We start from the raw sequence: 16,616 nt of genomic DNA on the forward strand, positions 1-16,616 counted from the left end.
CCTAGGGAGTGTTGCTGAACAAAGAGACCTTGGAGTGCAGGTTCATAGCTCCTTGAAAGTGGAGTTGCAAGTAGATAGGATAGTGAAAAAGGCATTTGGTCTGCTTTCGTTTATTGGTCAGAGTATTGAGTACAGGAGTTGGGAGGTCATGTTGCGGCTATACAGGACATTAGTTAGGTCATTGTTGAAATATTGCATGCAATTCTGGTCTCCTTCCTATCGGAAAGATGTTGTGAAACTTGAAAGGGTTCAGAAAAGATTTACAAGGATGTTGCCAGGGTTGGAGGATTTGACCTATAGGGAGAAGCTGAAAAGGCTGGGGCTGTTTTCCCTGGAGCATCAGAGGCTGAGGGGTGACCTTATCGTGGTTTACAATATTATGAGGGGCATGGATAGGTTAAATAGGCAAAGTCTTTTCCCTGGGGTCGGGGAGTCCAGAACTAGAGGGCATAGGTTTAGGGTGAGAGGGGAAAGATATAATAGAGACCTAAGAGGCAACTTTTTCATACAGAGGGTGGTACGTGTACGGAATGAGTTGCCAGAGGAAGTGGTGGAGGCTGGTACAATTGCAACATTTAAGAGGCATTTGGATGAGGAGATGAATAGGAAGGGTTTGGAGGGATATGGGCCGGGTGTTGGCAGGTGGAACCCGATTGGGTTGGGATATCTGGTTGGCATGGATGGGTTGGACCGAAGGGTCTGTTTCCATGCTGTACATCTCTACGACTCTATGACTCTATATCATGCCATCATAGTAATGTTGGTTTCTATTATACTCCTCGAAGCAAAATATCCTAATTTCTTCTCAAAGGGCTTTTTGATCACATTTATTTTATGTTTGGTAACTTTATTATGCTAATAAACAGTAAATATCATAGCTGATCTGTCAGCATGAGCAATTTTAAATATTTTCGGTTGTAGCAATTAAACCTGCACTTAGAACAATAAATCTAAAAAAAATGCTTCCATTCAATTATGTCATTTTATTTTTCCTATCAAGGCCATCGAGGATTTGTTCCTGCTGGAAAACTGAGTCCACTTCAGCCTGGAAAACAACTAAATAATGTTCCACTATCACAGGGCCCCTCTCTTGATCACATTGTGGATGGAGCAATTAACAGAAGAAAATCTTCTCCTTCACCTGAAAGTCCTCTTTGCCGACTTCCAGAACCAATGCAGTATCAAGTAAAGGCATTTCAATTAACATGTTCATATTTTTTACATTATACTATTACTCTGTTTCAGCTGATTTTCATCTTTCTTAACATACCAAAAGAGAGCAAAAATTAGGCTCATTTTGACCATTTCTCAGCTCAGGCACTGTTGACAGCATTCTCACTCTGAATCACAAGTTAAAGCCCCACTGCAGGACTTGAACACAAAATCAAGGCTGACACTCCGGTGCAGTACCTGAGGAATACTGAACTGTCAGAATTGCTGCTTTGAATGAGGCATTAAACTGAGGTCCTGTCTGCTTCCTTGAATGAAATTAAAATATCCCATGTAAAGATTTAAATACATCCATATGTTTGTCCATGTATATAAATTATTTTGAAGAAGAAGAAAGGGGTTAACCCCCTGTATCTGGCCAATATTTATTTTTCAATCAATATTGCAAAAACAGGTTATCTTCAGTACCACATGGCTGTTTGTGGAAGATGTCTGTAAGTAACTTAGCTGCTGCAGCATTTCTTACTTTACAACAGTGACAACATTTCTATAATACTTCATTTGCTGTGAAATGCTTTGGAACATCCAGTGGTCATGAAAATTGCTATTAAATGCAAGTCTTGTTTTCTCTTTTATCTTCTAGAATGCAATGCTAGCTAGTCAAAAGTGTTTTGTGGCAATGAAACTCACTATAAAACATTTACAAAAATGCACTATCTTAACATCTAAAATATAACACATTCCTAAACAAGTCAGGAACTTGTAGTTATCTGCAAATGTATTTTGAAATTGTCATAATTGATTTTAAATTATTGCTTGTTTTAAGATATTGATATGGAATTAGTGAAATTATAGTGAAGAAATTACAGTAATATGTTCAATAATTCAGGTGGTTATTTTCTACTGTTCTCACTGCAAACTTGACTGACAGTTTATATTACAGTGAAGGTCCTTTGCAATATCTCAAAGGCAGTTAGGGTCATGCAATAAATGCTGGCCTCACCACTGATGCTCACATTCCAGAAATAACTAAAAAGGAAAGTCATTGGGAAAAGTCAATGTTATAATATAAGAAATGTGGCAGCCATTTCAGTTTCATGGAGGAACTGGCAATACCTTAATCTCATTCTAAAATAACTACTCTCTTTTTGCTATGGAACAACCATAGAAACAATAACAAAAAAAAAGTCCACTTCCAGTTGAAAGACAGACCATCTGTGAAAGTGAAACCGAACAAAATGGGTGTTCTAAATAAAACACTGTTGCTTCTCTATGAAACATAGAAAACTAATCTGCAATAGACTAATATGGTGAGATAAGACCATCAATACTAAGGTTTCTCACTGCATTTTTTAATGTAGGCTTATAATTTTGATCAGAGACACAAGGGGGAAACTTCTCCCAAACATAATTTATTTTATTTACTACAAAGACCTCTAACTGAATTAAGTGGGAATGAATGTACTTCCTCATTATATTTAACTGACAATAGATTCGATTACTTAAAGTGTGGAAACAGGCCCTTCAGCCCAACAAGTCCATACCGATCCTCCGAACAGCAACCCACTCAGACCCATTCCCCTACATTTACCCCTTCACCTAACACTACGGGTAATTTAGCATGGCCAATCCACCTAACCTGCACATTTTTGGACTGGGAGGAAACCAGAGAACCTGGAGGAAACCCACGCAATGTACAAACTCCACACAGACAGTTGCCTGAGGCGGGAATTGAACCCGGGTCTTTGGTGCTGTGAGGCAGCAGTGCTAACCACTGTGTCACCGTTCAATAATATTGAACAATGCTGAAGATCAATTCCATGATTACTGAAATGTTGAAGCAATTACCTAAAATACTGTTTTACTTATGTGTCATTGTTGATCTGTACTCAGGTTATTGCAGCATATCAGTTTACAGCAAGAGGACCTCATGAAGCCAGCTTACAACCTGGACAAGCTGTAACAATCCTGGAAGCTCATGATAAGAAGGGGAACAATGAATGGTACCTTGTTGAAGTGAATGGACAAAGGGGATATGTGCCTTCAAATTATTTGATGAAAGTGCCTTGCACTGGAGGGAGGAAATCATTTGCACTATAATATTAATAATTAGTATCCTACCATTCAAAAAGTTGCACTAACTGTTTTTTTGCACATCAGTTTGCAGTGGCAAAGGAGATATGAAGAACTGTAAAACACTAATTTTGCTTTCCAAAATCTTATGTCTGCTAACATTACGAGCTTTGTTTATTTTGTTTTGAGGAGTTTAACAGAAACTAAAATTACTATGATAGCATGATATAATGAATTTTGAATCAGTATTCAGATTTTAAGATGCATCATAATATGATTGCCAAATGTTGTTCCCTCACATGTAAAACACTCAACTCTACTCATGCACTTTTTAAGCTTGTAAAGAATATTGTCCATGATAATTATGTGCTTAATGTTTAATATCAAATAAGTCAATCATCAATATTCTTAAAGTTATCTATATATTAGGCTTTAACTCAGTCTAGGCAATGTGACCTTAATTTCACCACTTTTCCGATGCTTAAGACTTTCACCTTATTCAGGTGATTCTCAAAGTTGAATTTGCTGCATGGAAATGGTTGGAACCAACTTATTTTGGATAGTTGACGCAAAGTTGACAGTAGGTCATTCAGCACTATAATGAATAGTTTGCTTCTTAAAACATATGTGGGAAATTTTTTTTTAACTTGTTCTGTAACTGACACTAGTATCCTTAATGCTTGAAAATTTGAAGCTAAGTATTTCATTGTGAAAATGGATTTTGTCAATCAGTAGGATAAAAATGTTCCATTTCTGTGTACTGCCCTTTCTGACTTTGCACAAACAAGTTATTTTTTGAAGGAAATTTGACACTAGTTGGAGTTTTAACAAGCTTGCACTTTATTCTCGACAGCAACTTCTTCACAATGATCAATTGTAGCATTGTATTTTACGATGAAATAGATGTTTATTGTGTTTACTTATATGGTAAATTTGAATATCTTATGTAATAGATTAAAGGAACACTAAATTAAAGGAATACTGTGAATAATGAAATTCATGGAAATATTAACTTTTTTAAAATAGAGAAACTACTTCTTATTAGAACTGCTCACTGCAAGCAAAATGTGATTTTCTCCCACTGAATTGGATGAGGAGATGATGTTTGGGGAGACATAAAATGAGGAAAAACAGAATGTGGAGTACCTATTACCTTTCTGACTCCCCCTAATTGATGGGGAAGGTCAAAGGTGTCTTCCTGCCCAGAGATCCTCTTTTGAGGTAGACATCAAAGGTAAGACCACACCTGGCTGTCTCTGTGCAGACATGGCCTGTATTAGTGGCGCTTCTTAGTAATCTCATTGTGAATGTTAGAGGGAATCAAGGTCAGAATTCTGCTTTTGTCTCAGGGCATGGGTGCGGCATCTGCCACAGCCCCTTCCAGTAGGGTAGTGATGAGTTCCCTCCTGTTGTCAGTCTTCCAGGTAAGAGCATCAGCATTTGAATTACTTTTCCCAGTCTTGTAGGAGGTGGAATCAAAACTGTGTGAGTTCAGTGGCCCATCAGCTCACTGTTGCTGCAAGCTTCACAGATATTTGCAAATACCTGAGTGGGTTGTCTGTAAATACTTAAAACTCTGCACAAATCAAAAAATCTCTGAACCTCTGGGAAATAGCCCACATCAAATTTTACAGTTTGGGTTTCATACTGGTGTAATTCTACAGATTACGCTCATTCGACTTGAGACGCTGACTGGCATAAGTGATAACTACTCTTTTCTGCCTTTGAATCTATTACAGCCCTGTAATTGGGAAAGGAAATTGTTTTTCAGAATGAAAGGGGGTTGGAAATCTGGGAAGCCAAGGTCAGCTGATGAGACAAGCTTCTGCTTGAGAGTGTAAATCAGTCTTTACATGCTGGGGTCCAACTGCCATGAAGTATCACATCTTATACTGACTTTCCGAACCACTCTTTCAGCATTGTCCGATTTCGTCAGCATATCATAGAGTGGGTTGGCCTGCTGTGCATAGCCTTGCACACATCTGCTGTTGTGACCTGTTAACCATAGAATCACAGTTCCCTCCCAGTCTTAGGCTTAGATCACTCCTCTACAAATTGGATTTTCTCATTGTCAGGAGTAATGCCTTCCCTGGTAACGTGGAGATGAGCATATCTTATGTTCATCCAGAAAAGCTGGTACTTCCAGTTTGACTTTCAAGTTAAATTGCAACAAGGAGGCTGAAAGAAGGTGTAATATTTCAAGGATCTTCTCGAATATCAAGTCAGAGATGAGAATTTCTTCCAGATACACAAAGTGAGACTAGAAATTAAGGTCACCTAAAGCTTTAACCATGAATTGTATGAGGATTGTCAGGGACATTGCAGGGCCCAAACAGCATTGTAGTTTGGGCACTGTAACGTATTAAGTGCCCTGGTGCCTGTTCAGAATACCGCCTTTCAATGTCTTGTTCAGCGATGGGCCGTGTTTACAACCATGAGCTAAATTAAGACTGAAGAAATATTGCACTTGTAGTGCTATACTGTAACCAATTGAAGGTAAGTATCCATATGAGCCTTACGTTGGTCGCCCATTAATTGACACAGATCCACAGTATTCTGTCTGTCTTCTTCATGAGGACTACAGGTAGGTATATAGGGTTGATGACTCTTGGATGACCCCTCACTCCAAAGACTTCTGCAGGTAGTCCTGGATTTCTCCCAGTGATGGGCTGTGATTGTCAGTAAGGAATCTTTGCTAGATGATCATTTTCGGTCACAATCCTGTTTTTTTACCAGATCACAATACCCAATGTCGTCATCATTGTTGAATATCAGGATCCCTGAAAAACTGAGTTTTCTTAATGTTTACTGTGTAGCATGAGATTTATTTTCATTGCTGTTACAGCAGAATGTAACTTTCCAAAATTCGAGCATATGAAAACAAAGGGAAGAATTACAAAAAAATACAGACAATCCAATGCCCAAGACTAGCATCAACAATTCATCTGGGGGTGACAAATGCACCCTTTTATCAGTGTGGTTTTTCAAAACATAAGCTTCGAAAGAATGGTAAACTAATCCTCAGATGAAAGCAGGCAAGAGGATCATCCAAAGTCATGACTGGCTGTCATATGGCCATTGGCCAAAGGGGTTCAGACAATTGATTGACTCGTCGAGAGAATAACTTGCCCCGAGAAATATGGGAAACAATGAGTGTCAGGCTCAGAGATAAGTATTCAGAATAGGACGTGATGGGGAAAACTGCAGGGGCTAGGGCAATTTGTGCTCGAATAACCGCACTGTGGCCAAGGAAGTTGGAGAAGCTGTATCTGCACTGGAAAAGGTGTGCAGGGGCCAAGAGACGCAAGGAACCAGATTCCGCGCTGGAGTAAACACACTTTGGTTTGTCAAATTCACGCTGGAGGATATTTGCAGGGACCAAGGATAGAGAAAACCCAGGGCAGAGGGCAGTCTGGTATAAGAGAACCATCCCTAGTTATCAATTATAGTAAATCATCAACTGTTTTTGTTAGGTAACCATGCTCACAAAACCTTCGAGTTAACATTCATCATTGCTGAACATTGTCCCATTTTTGATGAGGGTAGAAGCCAGCTGCTTCCTTTGGGTCTCTTCCAACTTGCTAATCTCCATCTTTGAAGTAAGGTTAGTGATAGCTCCAACAGGAGCAGGTTTAAGAACACCTTGGTTGTAGATAAACATCTTTGTCACTGAAATTGGCAGTCTGTATGGGTTCTCTAGCTTTGTCTCCCACAGTGGGAAGCTCCAAGAGTTATGCTGAATGGGATATCTGCTACACGTCTCTGTAGTCAGGCCTGATATCAAACAATTGGAGATGGTTGGCATGAGCCTGTGTATAGACAGGTAAAAGAGCAGCCTGATTCTCTGTTCCTTGAACCGTTCTAAGGTCATGCGCAGGCTGATGTATGCAACATGTTCAAAGACCCAGTGTCCAATCTGCTAACCTCATTAGCAATATACTGCTCATTGCTGTCCAAAGTCAACCGAATATCTTTTAATACATTTGACACCAGCACCACATATGTGCTCAGCTACCCTACTTATACTCGAGTACTGATTGGGTCACAAAGATGTGATTGAGGACCGATCCGGAAAGCTCAATGTAGCCATTGTAGTGGATGTCCAACTCCCATGAAGCATAGACACAAATGAAAGAAGAAACACTTATCAGCTCAAATTCTCCAACAAGACGCGTGCAAAAACAAAATCAGGTAATGGTTGACTCCTGTGTAAAAAAGCATGATGTTTCTACCTTGCCAATTTCATACTCATGATGAGGTAAGTTCCTATTCTTATACAGAAGATTGAGCCTATTGCTGAAGAAACCGTGACCCCTGCATGGCTGTCAGTGAGATACCCAATTAGTTCAATGTCTGGTGAGAAGGGAAAGGAAGGCTTTTGTATTGGATGGGATCTCTGAGCTTCGTGGTCAGTAGTGGCCGTGGTTGTTGAGGGCAGATTTGTTTGATATGTCCTGCTCTGGCAGAATTCCAACACCACTTTTGAAAATCCTTTGGGCAGATTGGACATGAGGCTTACCCTGTTTCTTCCGAATCATTAGCCTGAGGTTTGCCAATGCCCAGCTTTGTTGATAAGGCACTTTCCTGATGGTAGTTTCTTTCCTTGTCTTAGGAATCCAATCTTTCTTCATGAAGTAGATGATCTGATTATACGTGTTCAACGAAGATAATTAAGATTTTTCACTATTAAGCCTCTACAAGGGAGTGGAGTGTATTATTTCCCCCTCCAACTCTATTTTGATTTAATCCCTGCCCTCCCCTTCACTGTTTGATCACGCAGCATTGCCCTTTGATGTGAAGGGCACTGCTTGTCACTGGCCACTTGGGTGCTTCTTTTCTTCCTGGTGGTGGAAATTGAGTAAAGATTCGTACACATTATGTCTTTCACTGTGTCTCACACCGGCACACACACAACATGGGTGCTGGGGATAAAATAAGCACTACAGCAGTTAGGCAATTGTGTGGGGGTAATGAAAAAAATAAAAAAACAGAATGTCAGAAGTTGTGCTGAGAGCTGCAGCTGAGGGAGCTGGATCAGTGGTGAAGGACTCTCCATTTTGTGTTGCGGAGGGGACTGACTCTGAGCTGGCTGGCCCACGGCGAGTGTACTGTGAGGAGAGAGAAGGAAGAAGAAGAGAGTTCTCTGAGTGAAGAGACATAAAAAAAGGAAAGAAATTAAACCTCTGCCAATCCATTCAAAAGTCCCTCACTGCTTCTTCTACATGTCCTTTACCTTCCTGACCCTGATTAATTTGATGGTGGAATCCAGGACAATGATGATGATTGTGTTGAACAACTTCACCAGCTCCAAGGAAGTGGAGACCAGGTCTGCCCTTAGTTTGTACACATAAAAGCTCTTCTGTCGCTATGTCAGGCTCCTGCTGTCACAAAAGCCCTGTCAAAGATCAGCTGCAGCCCCTTTGAACTTGTGTGCCTCAACCTAGCATGTCCCAGTGGGTTTCCCCCCCACAGATGTTGTATCATGAGTACTGCCTGCTCACTTGCATTGAGTCCCTGTTGATATAAGCTGCTGTGCACCCTCAATCCAGTGTTCAGTCACCAGATCATTCGGTGCTTCTGGTCTTCCTGCAAATCTGTCCAACTTGCTACTCATTGGCAAGTAGGATATCTAAGCGAGAGTGAGGACTGCAGATGCTGGAGATCAGAGTCAAGAGTGTGGTGCTAGAAAAGCACAGCAGGTCAGGCAGCAGCCGAGGAGAAGGAGAATCGACGCTTCGGGCAAATGTGCTCCATCAGGAATGAGGCTGAGAGCCGAGGGGGTGGTGAGATAAATGGGAAGGCAGTGGTAGCTGAGAGTGCAATAGGTAGATGGAGCTGGGGGTAATGGCGATAGGTCGGAGAGGAGAGTTGGGTGGATAGGTGGGAAGGACGATGGACAGTTAGGACAGGTCGGGGCCGAGTTGGAAGATTGGAACTGGGATAAGATGGGGGGAGTGAAATGAGCAAACTGGTAAAATCAACATAAATGCTGTGGGGTTGGAGGGTCCTGAGGTGAAAGATGAGGCGTTCTTCCTCCAGGCGTCGGGCAGTGAAGGAGTGGTGAGGGAGGAGGTCCAGGCCGTTGGTGGAGTGGGAGGGGGAGTTGAAGTGTTCGGCCACAGGGCAGTGGGTTTGGTTGGTGCGGGGGTCCTGGAGATGTTCTCTGAAGTGCTGTGCAAGTAGGCGCCCAGCTTCTCCAATGTAAAGGAGACTGCATGGGGAGCAACGGATACAGTAAATGACATGTCTGGAAGTGCAAGTGAAACTTTGGATGTGAAAGGCTCCTTTGGATCCTTGGACAGAGGTAAGGGTTGAGGTGTAGGTGCAGGTTTTGCAATTCCTACAGTGGCAGGGGAAGGTTCCGGGAGGGGAGGGTGGGTTGGTGGGGAGCATGGAGCCAGACAAGGGAGTTGCAGAGGGAATGGTCATTACAGAAAGTGGATTGGGGTGGGGAGTGAAATCTATCTCTAGTGGCTGGGTCTGTTTGTAGGTGGCGGAAATGGCGGAGAATGATGCAATGTTTACAGAGGTTGGTGGGGTGCAAGGTGAGGACCAGGGGGCTTCTGTCCTTGCATTTGGAGGGGTGGGTTTCAAGGGCAGAGGTGCGGGAGATGGATGAGATGCACTGCAGGGCATCATCAACCACATGGGAGGGGAAATTGTGGTCTTTGAAGAAGCAGGCCATCTGGTGCGTTCTCTGGTGGAACCGGTCCTCCTGAAGGCAGATGTGGAGGCAAAGGAATTGGAAATAAGGGATTGAGTTTTTACAGGAGGCAGAGTGGGAGGAGGTGCAATCCAGGTAACTGGAGGTTGGTGGTTTTGTAGAAGATGTCAGTGTTGAGTCAGTCACCGTTGATAGAGATGGAGAGGTCCAGGAAGGGGAGGGAGGTGTCTGAGATGGTCCAGGTGAACTTAAGGTCAGTGTGGAATGTGTTGGTGAAGTTGATGAACTGTTCAACCTTCCCGTGGGAGCACGAGGTGGTGCAGATACAGTTATCAGTATAGTTGAGGAAAAGGTGGGGAATGGTGCTGGGGTAACTACAGAAGATGGACTGTTCCACATAATCAACAAAGAGACAGGCATGTGGCCCATGCAGGTGCCCATGGCTACCCCTTTGACCTGGAGAAAGTGGGCGAATTCAAAGAAATTATTAAGGGTGAGGACCAATTCAGCCAAGCGAATGAGAGTGTCAGTGGAAGGGATTGGTGGAGATGTCAGGAGAGGAAGAAACAGAGGCCTTAGAGGCCGTTTTCAGTGCAGATGGAGGTGTACAGGGACTGGGCGTCCATGGTGAAGATAACGTGTCAGGGACCAGGGAAATGAAAGTATTGGAGGGTTTGGAAGATGTCCCAAACAAATATGGGGAGTTCCTGGACCAGGGGGGATAGGACAGTATCAAGGTATGTGGAGCTGAGTTTGTGGGGCAGGAGCAGGTTGAGATGATAGGTCGGCCGGGGTAGTCAGGCTTGTGGATCTTGGGTAGAAGGTAGAACCGCCTGGTGCGGGGTTCCCAAACTGGCCTGGGAGATGATGGTTTGGTGATGGGTGAGGTTGTGGTCAAAGGGGCAATAGGAGGAGGTGTCTTCCAAGTTGATGCCTGACTTCAGTTGCATTGAGGTCAGTGTACCAAACTACCACTGCACTCCCCTTGTCTGCTGGTTTGTTTAGATTCCTTACAGTATGGAAACAGGCCCTTTGACCCAACAAGTCCACACTGACCCTCCGATGAATAATCCACCAAGACCCATTCCCCTACCCTATATTTACCCCTGACTTGGCAATTTAGCATGGCTAATTCACCTGACCTGCACATCTTTTGAATTGTAGGAGGAAACCGGAGCACCCAGAGGAAACCCACGCAGACACGGGGAGAATGTGCAAACTCCACCACAGACATCGCCCGAGGCGGGAATCAAACCTGGGTCCCTGGTGCTGTGAGGCTAACCACTGAGCCACTGTGCCGTCCCACTATTGAGGTTGGGGTTGGAGGGAAGGGAGTGGAGTGGTGCGCTTTGTGAGGGGGAGAGGTTGGAGTGGTTCAGACAGTCAATGTCCCAGCAGTAGTTGGAAATAAAAACATCAAGGGCAGGTAACAGACCGGCACAGAGTGTCCAGATGGTTGGGGTGTGTTGGAGGTGGAAGAAGGGGTCCTCAGAAGGTGGGTGGGAGTCTTGGTGGAAAAAGTAAGTCGGGAGGTGGAGGTGAATGAAGAAGATGTCACAACGCGCGTTGAATTCATTGATCCGGGAAATGAGAGGGATAAAAGTAAGGCTTTTGCTGAGGACTGATCGTTCGTCCTCAGTGAGGAGGGGGGACAGGGGATGGTGAAAACTTGGCAGGGCCGGGAACTAGGACCTGGTGTAGGCTGGAGCTGGGACTGAGGATGGAGATGGTAATAGAGGGACCAGAGGTGACCTCATTTACGGAAGTGGCACTCACCTGGGATGTCAGGGTGGGTGGGGGGGTTGGAGGTGGTGACTGTGTGATTCATGAGGGGTGTGTCATTGGTGATTCTTTTGGCGGTGTTCAAGTGAGGGGCGGAACTGGTTGCAATGGCAGCTGCTTTGGGGGCGGAAGTGGCGGAATGCATGGCATAGGTGATGTCGATGGGGGCGGATGTAGCAGCGGCAGCAGCAACAATGGGGGCGGAAGTGATGTACCGGGTTAGGCCTCATGTTGGTTTCGGTGGCAGTGGATCTCGTAGTGGTCGCAGCGGTGGTTGTCTGGCCAGCATTCGCTGAGGCGGCATGGTCAGCTGTGGCTGCTAGCTGTCGGGCAGTGATGACGGAAGTGATGTCATCATTCGCGGTGGTTGTGGTGGCTGGAGAGGCCGCATGGCTGATGGCAGCCGAGCAGTTCCGGAGGCTGGGGGAAGCTTCCTGAATGGTTGAGGAATCCCGACTATTGAGGTGGGTACATCAAAGTTTGTTGCACTTACAGTTTTTGATGTCCGATATGGTGTAGACAAAGCAGTTGTTAAGTGTGTGAATTATTCTGAGGATGTAAAACAGCAGGGGTCCTTTGCAGTTCTGAGAGAGTGTGGCCCTCAGTGAAGGCAGGGCTGACTGTAGGGAGAATAAGTGGCAGTGCATGGCTGCGAGTGTGTGGAGCAGACGATCTGGGAGGAGAACCATTGCTGGAGGTTTTGAATTTGCAATAGGTATGGGTTGTCCTGTTCAGATACAAATTGTGTTGATCTGAATGTAGTCTGGAGTCTATGTGAGATCAGTCGGTTCCATAGGCAGGCACTGAGGAAGGAGATGTGGCTGTGGTAGCGAGTCTGCTTCAGGACATGGCCGAAGAGCTTCAGGGCAGAGGAGACAACCTGGGGGAGGTGCAGTGAGAGAGAGACTCACTGAAATCTTTATAGAGAGAGGAAAGGAGAGCTTCTTCAAGGTGGGCATCCTTGGAAAAGGCTTCGCAGGAAGATTACAGCGACTAGGAGAAAGTGAGGACTGCAGATGCTGGAGATCAGAGTCGAGAGTGTGGTGCTGGAAAAGCACAGCAGGTCAGGCAGCATCTGAGGAGCAAGAGAATTGACGTTTTGGGCAAAAGCCCTTCATCAGGAATGAGGCTGTGAGCTGATGGGGTGGTGAGATAAATGGGAGGAGGGTGGGGCTGGGGGGGAAGAGAGCTGAGAGTGCGATAGGTAGATGGAGTTGGGGTTAATGGTGATGGGTCAGAGAGGAGGGTGGAGTGGATAGGTGGGAAGAACAATGGACAGGACAGGTCGTGAGGGCAGGGCTGAGTTGGAAGATTGGAACTGGGATAAGATGGGGGCAGGGGAATGAGGAAACTGGTAAAATCAACATTGATGCTGTGGGGTTGGAGGGTCCTGAGGCGTAAGATGAGGCGTTCTTCCTCTAGGCATCGGATGGTTAGGGAGTGGCGATGGAGGAGGCCCAGGACCTGTGCGTCATTGGCGGAATGGGAGGGGGAGTTGAAGTGTTTGGTCATGGGACGGTGGGGTTAGTTGGTGCAGGTGTCCTGGAGATATTCTCCGAAGCGCTCTGCAAGTAGGTGTCCAGTCTCCCCAGTGTAGAGGAGACCACATTGGGAGCAATGGATACAGTAAATGATGTGTGGAAGTACAGGTGAAACTTTGATGAACGTGGAAGACTCCTTTAGGGCTTTGGACGGAGGTGAGAGGGAGGTGTGGCTGCATGTTTTGCAATTCCTCCGGTGGCAGGGGAAGGTGCTATGAGGGGAGGATGGGTTGGTGGAAAGCGTGGACCTGACAAGGGAGTCACGGAAGGAATGGTCTTTTCAGAAAGCAGATAGGGCTGGGGAGGGAACATCTAACCAGGACTACCACTTCCTTCCTCATAGCGTCAAGGGAATGCACTTGGGAAGACTCTGCCTGGGTTTGATCTAAGGGTCCAATTTCCTCTGTCAATACCAGAGCTTCCAATGACCCCAAAGCAGCTTCAACCTCCCTCATGGACATTGAAAACCTGCCATCCTTCACCATTGCCACCTCCTACGGATGATTCAGTGACACTGGATAGATGCTGAGAGGATATTTTCCTTCACGAGGGAGTCTAGGACAATGGGTGCAATTTCAAAATAAAATTTTAAAAATATCCTATTTAAGATTGATACCAGGAGGAACCCCTTTGCTTCGAGGGCTGCTAGTCTTTGGACTTCTCTCCAACAGAGGACAATGAAGACTGGATCATTGAATATATTCAAATCTGCTATGCAGATTTTGGATCTACAAGAGAGCCACAGTTATGGGGGAGGCAGGGCCAAGCAAGAAAGATTAGATTAGATTCCCGACAGTATGGAAACAGGCCCTTCAGCCCAACAAGTCCTCACTGACCCTCCGAAAAGTAACCCACTCAATATTCACCCTTGCCTAATGCACCTAACATTACGGGCAATTTAGCATGGCCAATTCACCTAACCTGCACATCTTTGGATTGTGGGAGGAAACCCACGCAGAATCGGGGAGAATGTGCAAACTCCACACAGGCAGTTGCCCGAGAGTGGAATCGAACCCGGGTCACAGGTGCTGTGAGGTACCAGTGCTAACCACTGAGTCATTGTGCTGCCCAAAGTGGAGTTAAGGCCACAATCAGGTCAGTTTCATTGAATCGTGGAGCAAGCACAATGGATCAAAGAGCATACTCCGACTCTTATTTCTTACCATGATTTTAGGAGTTCAATTGTCATGCAATCTTGTCCATCTTCTGAAAATGGATGCAATGAGGTTGCACGTGGCTCACAGCTGTGCCAATTAAATTCAAACCACTAGCTTAACCATTTCTATGTTATCAATTATTCTGTATGATAAATGAACCCAGAAATTGATTTATAGTTTTTTTAGGAAAGACTCTCACTTGTCATGCAAACAATCTTAAGTTATTTTGTGTAGGTTGTGTGAATAGCATGCCATGCTAAAATCATTGCCTTGACCTTTGTGCTGATCCTATCTCTAAACTTGTTCTGCTACATTCCTGCAATCTTTCTCAATCTTTCACTCAAAACTTCTCAACCTTGACTAATTATTTCTCCTTGACCATATCAGCTTTGGTTCTCTCGTTTTACATTTGTTTATATAAATAACTCTATCATAATGATGTGGTTGTCAGGTTAATGTTATAATTATTAGAGGTGTCCACTAATATTATTGCTTGGAAGAAAGCAACATTATTTTTTATTTTCGAGTTCAAAATCTGCAATTATTAAGATGACTTTTCCAAAATAACATATTTTACAAATGATACTCATAGGCACACTATCTTTGTTGTTTGAAATATGCAGCAACATTTTATAATCATTAATGGACCTGTAATCAAGTATCCCAGTAAATCATTGTAAAAAATTGCTAATGTATAATTGCTAAACTAAAATTTCTGCTTGGAGAAGCTTTTTAATGTTGTTACATTGTTTCCATTTATAATTGTCCCAAATTAGGTGCATGTCATATTCTTACATGATTACATTAGCAACAGCTTGTTTCAGTGCAATAGAAATTTAAAAGAGTATAGCAGGTGGGAAAAAAAATTGACAGTATCAATTGTGTCAACAACTTTTCTGCAAATCTTTTTACATCATTATTTAAATGATATAATGGACACCACAATTAATTATGAGCTGCACCTCTTCAATTTAATATCCCGTATAACTGAATTCTGAAATGCTTATTGAACCAAGTGTAAAATTACCCACACTGACTTCTGAATCTTTAAACTGACAGGTGTATTTGCAAATCTTCTCATGGAGCAATTCAGGATTTAAATCAAAGACATGAAATCATTGCACCTCACTTTGAAAACGGAGAATATAACGTTATACTTATGACATTTTTAGAAACATTATTTCTGTTACTGCTATACGTGAAACAAACCTCTTCCATGGTGAACATTATATTAAAATCTCAAATTATGTTTTCCTGTTTGCCACTCTAAAAATATTTCATACAAAAATAGGAAATACAGGATGTTACATTGATGACGATTCATGAGGGTTATTTTTAAAGTATAATTTTTTAATTATGAAAATCACTGCATAGACCACAGTTCATATGCACATTAAAATATTTGAGAATATTGAAGGTGTTGTTGACCACAATGACATAATCCACTCAAGTTGTTATCAGCCCTGCAGAGATGGATAACTTTAAAATAAGAAATTCAAATTTCCAGTAGATAGCCGAAGGGATGATACAACAAGATTTCACAGTTTAAGATATTTACTGTCCTGTTGTCGAACAAATCAAACACCCTCAAAATATATTCAGAAGATAGTCCAGACCTTAACGTTTTCTTATTTTAAAGTGTTGCATTCCAGATGTAATTCAATTGGTAGAACAACTCGAATTTAAATAAAACACACTTTATTTTAACACGACAGTTAAAATACAAAAAAAAGGAAAAGAAAGGCGGCACGGTGGCTCAGTAGTTAGCACTGCTGGCTCACAGCACCAGGGTCCCAGGTTCGATTCCAGCCTTGGGTGACTGTGTGGAGTTTACACAATCACCCCGTGTCTGGATGGGTTTCCTCCGCGTGCTCCGGTTTCCTCCCACAGTCCACCTGCAGGTCAGGTGAATTGGCCACGCTAAATTGCCCACAGTGTGAGGTGCAGGGAGAGGGTTGGACACCTGCCTGATCAGCCTGGACCAGGAGAAAGCCTTTGACAGGATATCACACAGGTATATGAGAGAGGTTCTCTCCAAAATGGGCTTTGGGGAGGGAATCTGCAATTGGATCAGACTGCTCTACACCAACATTGTCAGTGCAGTCTCAATCAATAGGTGGGAATCAGATAGCTTCCCAGTCAGATCTGGAGTCAGGCAGGGCTGCTCTCTCTCTCCTGCCTTGTTTGTGTGCTGCCTAGAGCCATTTGCCGAGTCCATCAGGAAGGATG

At 43.7% G+C, this 16,616-nt stretch overlaps 1 protein-coding gene across 9 annotated transcripts in view; it reads left to right on the top strand.

Moving 5' to 3' along the window:
• The window catches only part of arhgef37 (Rho guanine nucleotide exchange factor (GEF) 37), a 231,892-nt gene extending 227,674 nt beyond the window's left edge, over positions 1–4,218 (top strand). For all 9 annotated transcript variants that reach the window (XM_043703767.1, XM_043703768.1, XM_043703769.1 and 6 more), the window contains 2 exons: positions 1,001–1,185; positions 3,064–4,218. In XM_043703767.1, coding sequence (XP_043559702.1) covers positions 1,001–1,185; positions 3,064–3,270 — 392 coding nt within the window. In that variant the 3' untranslated portion in view covers positions 3,271–4,218. The remainder of the gene's footprint in view (positions 1–1,000; positions 1,186–3,063) is intronic.
• Positions 4,219–16,616: the final 12,398 nt, after the last annotated feature.

The sequence above is a fragment of the Chiloscyllium plagiosum genome, chromosome 14 (assembly GCF_004010195.1).
Source record: "Chiloscyllium plagiosum isolate BGI_BamShark_2017 chromosome 14, ASM401019v2, whole genome shotgun sequence".
Lineage (NCBI taxonomy): Eukaryota > Metazoa > Chordata > Chondrichthyes > Orectolobiformes > Hemiscylliidae > Chiloscyllium > Chiloscyllium plagiosum.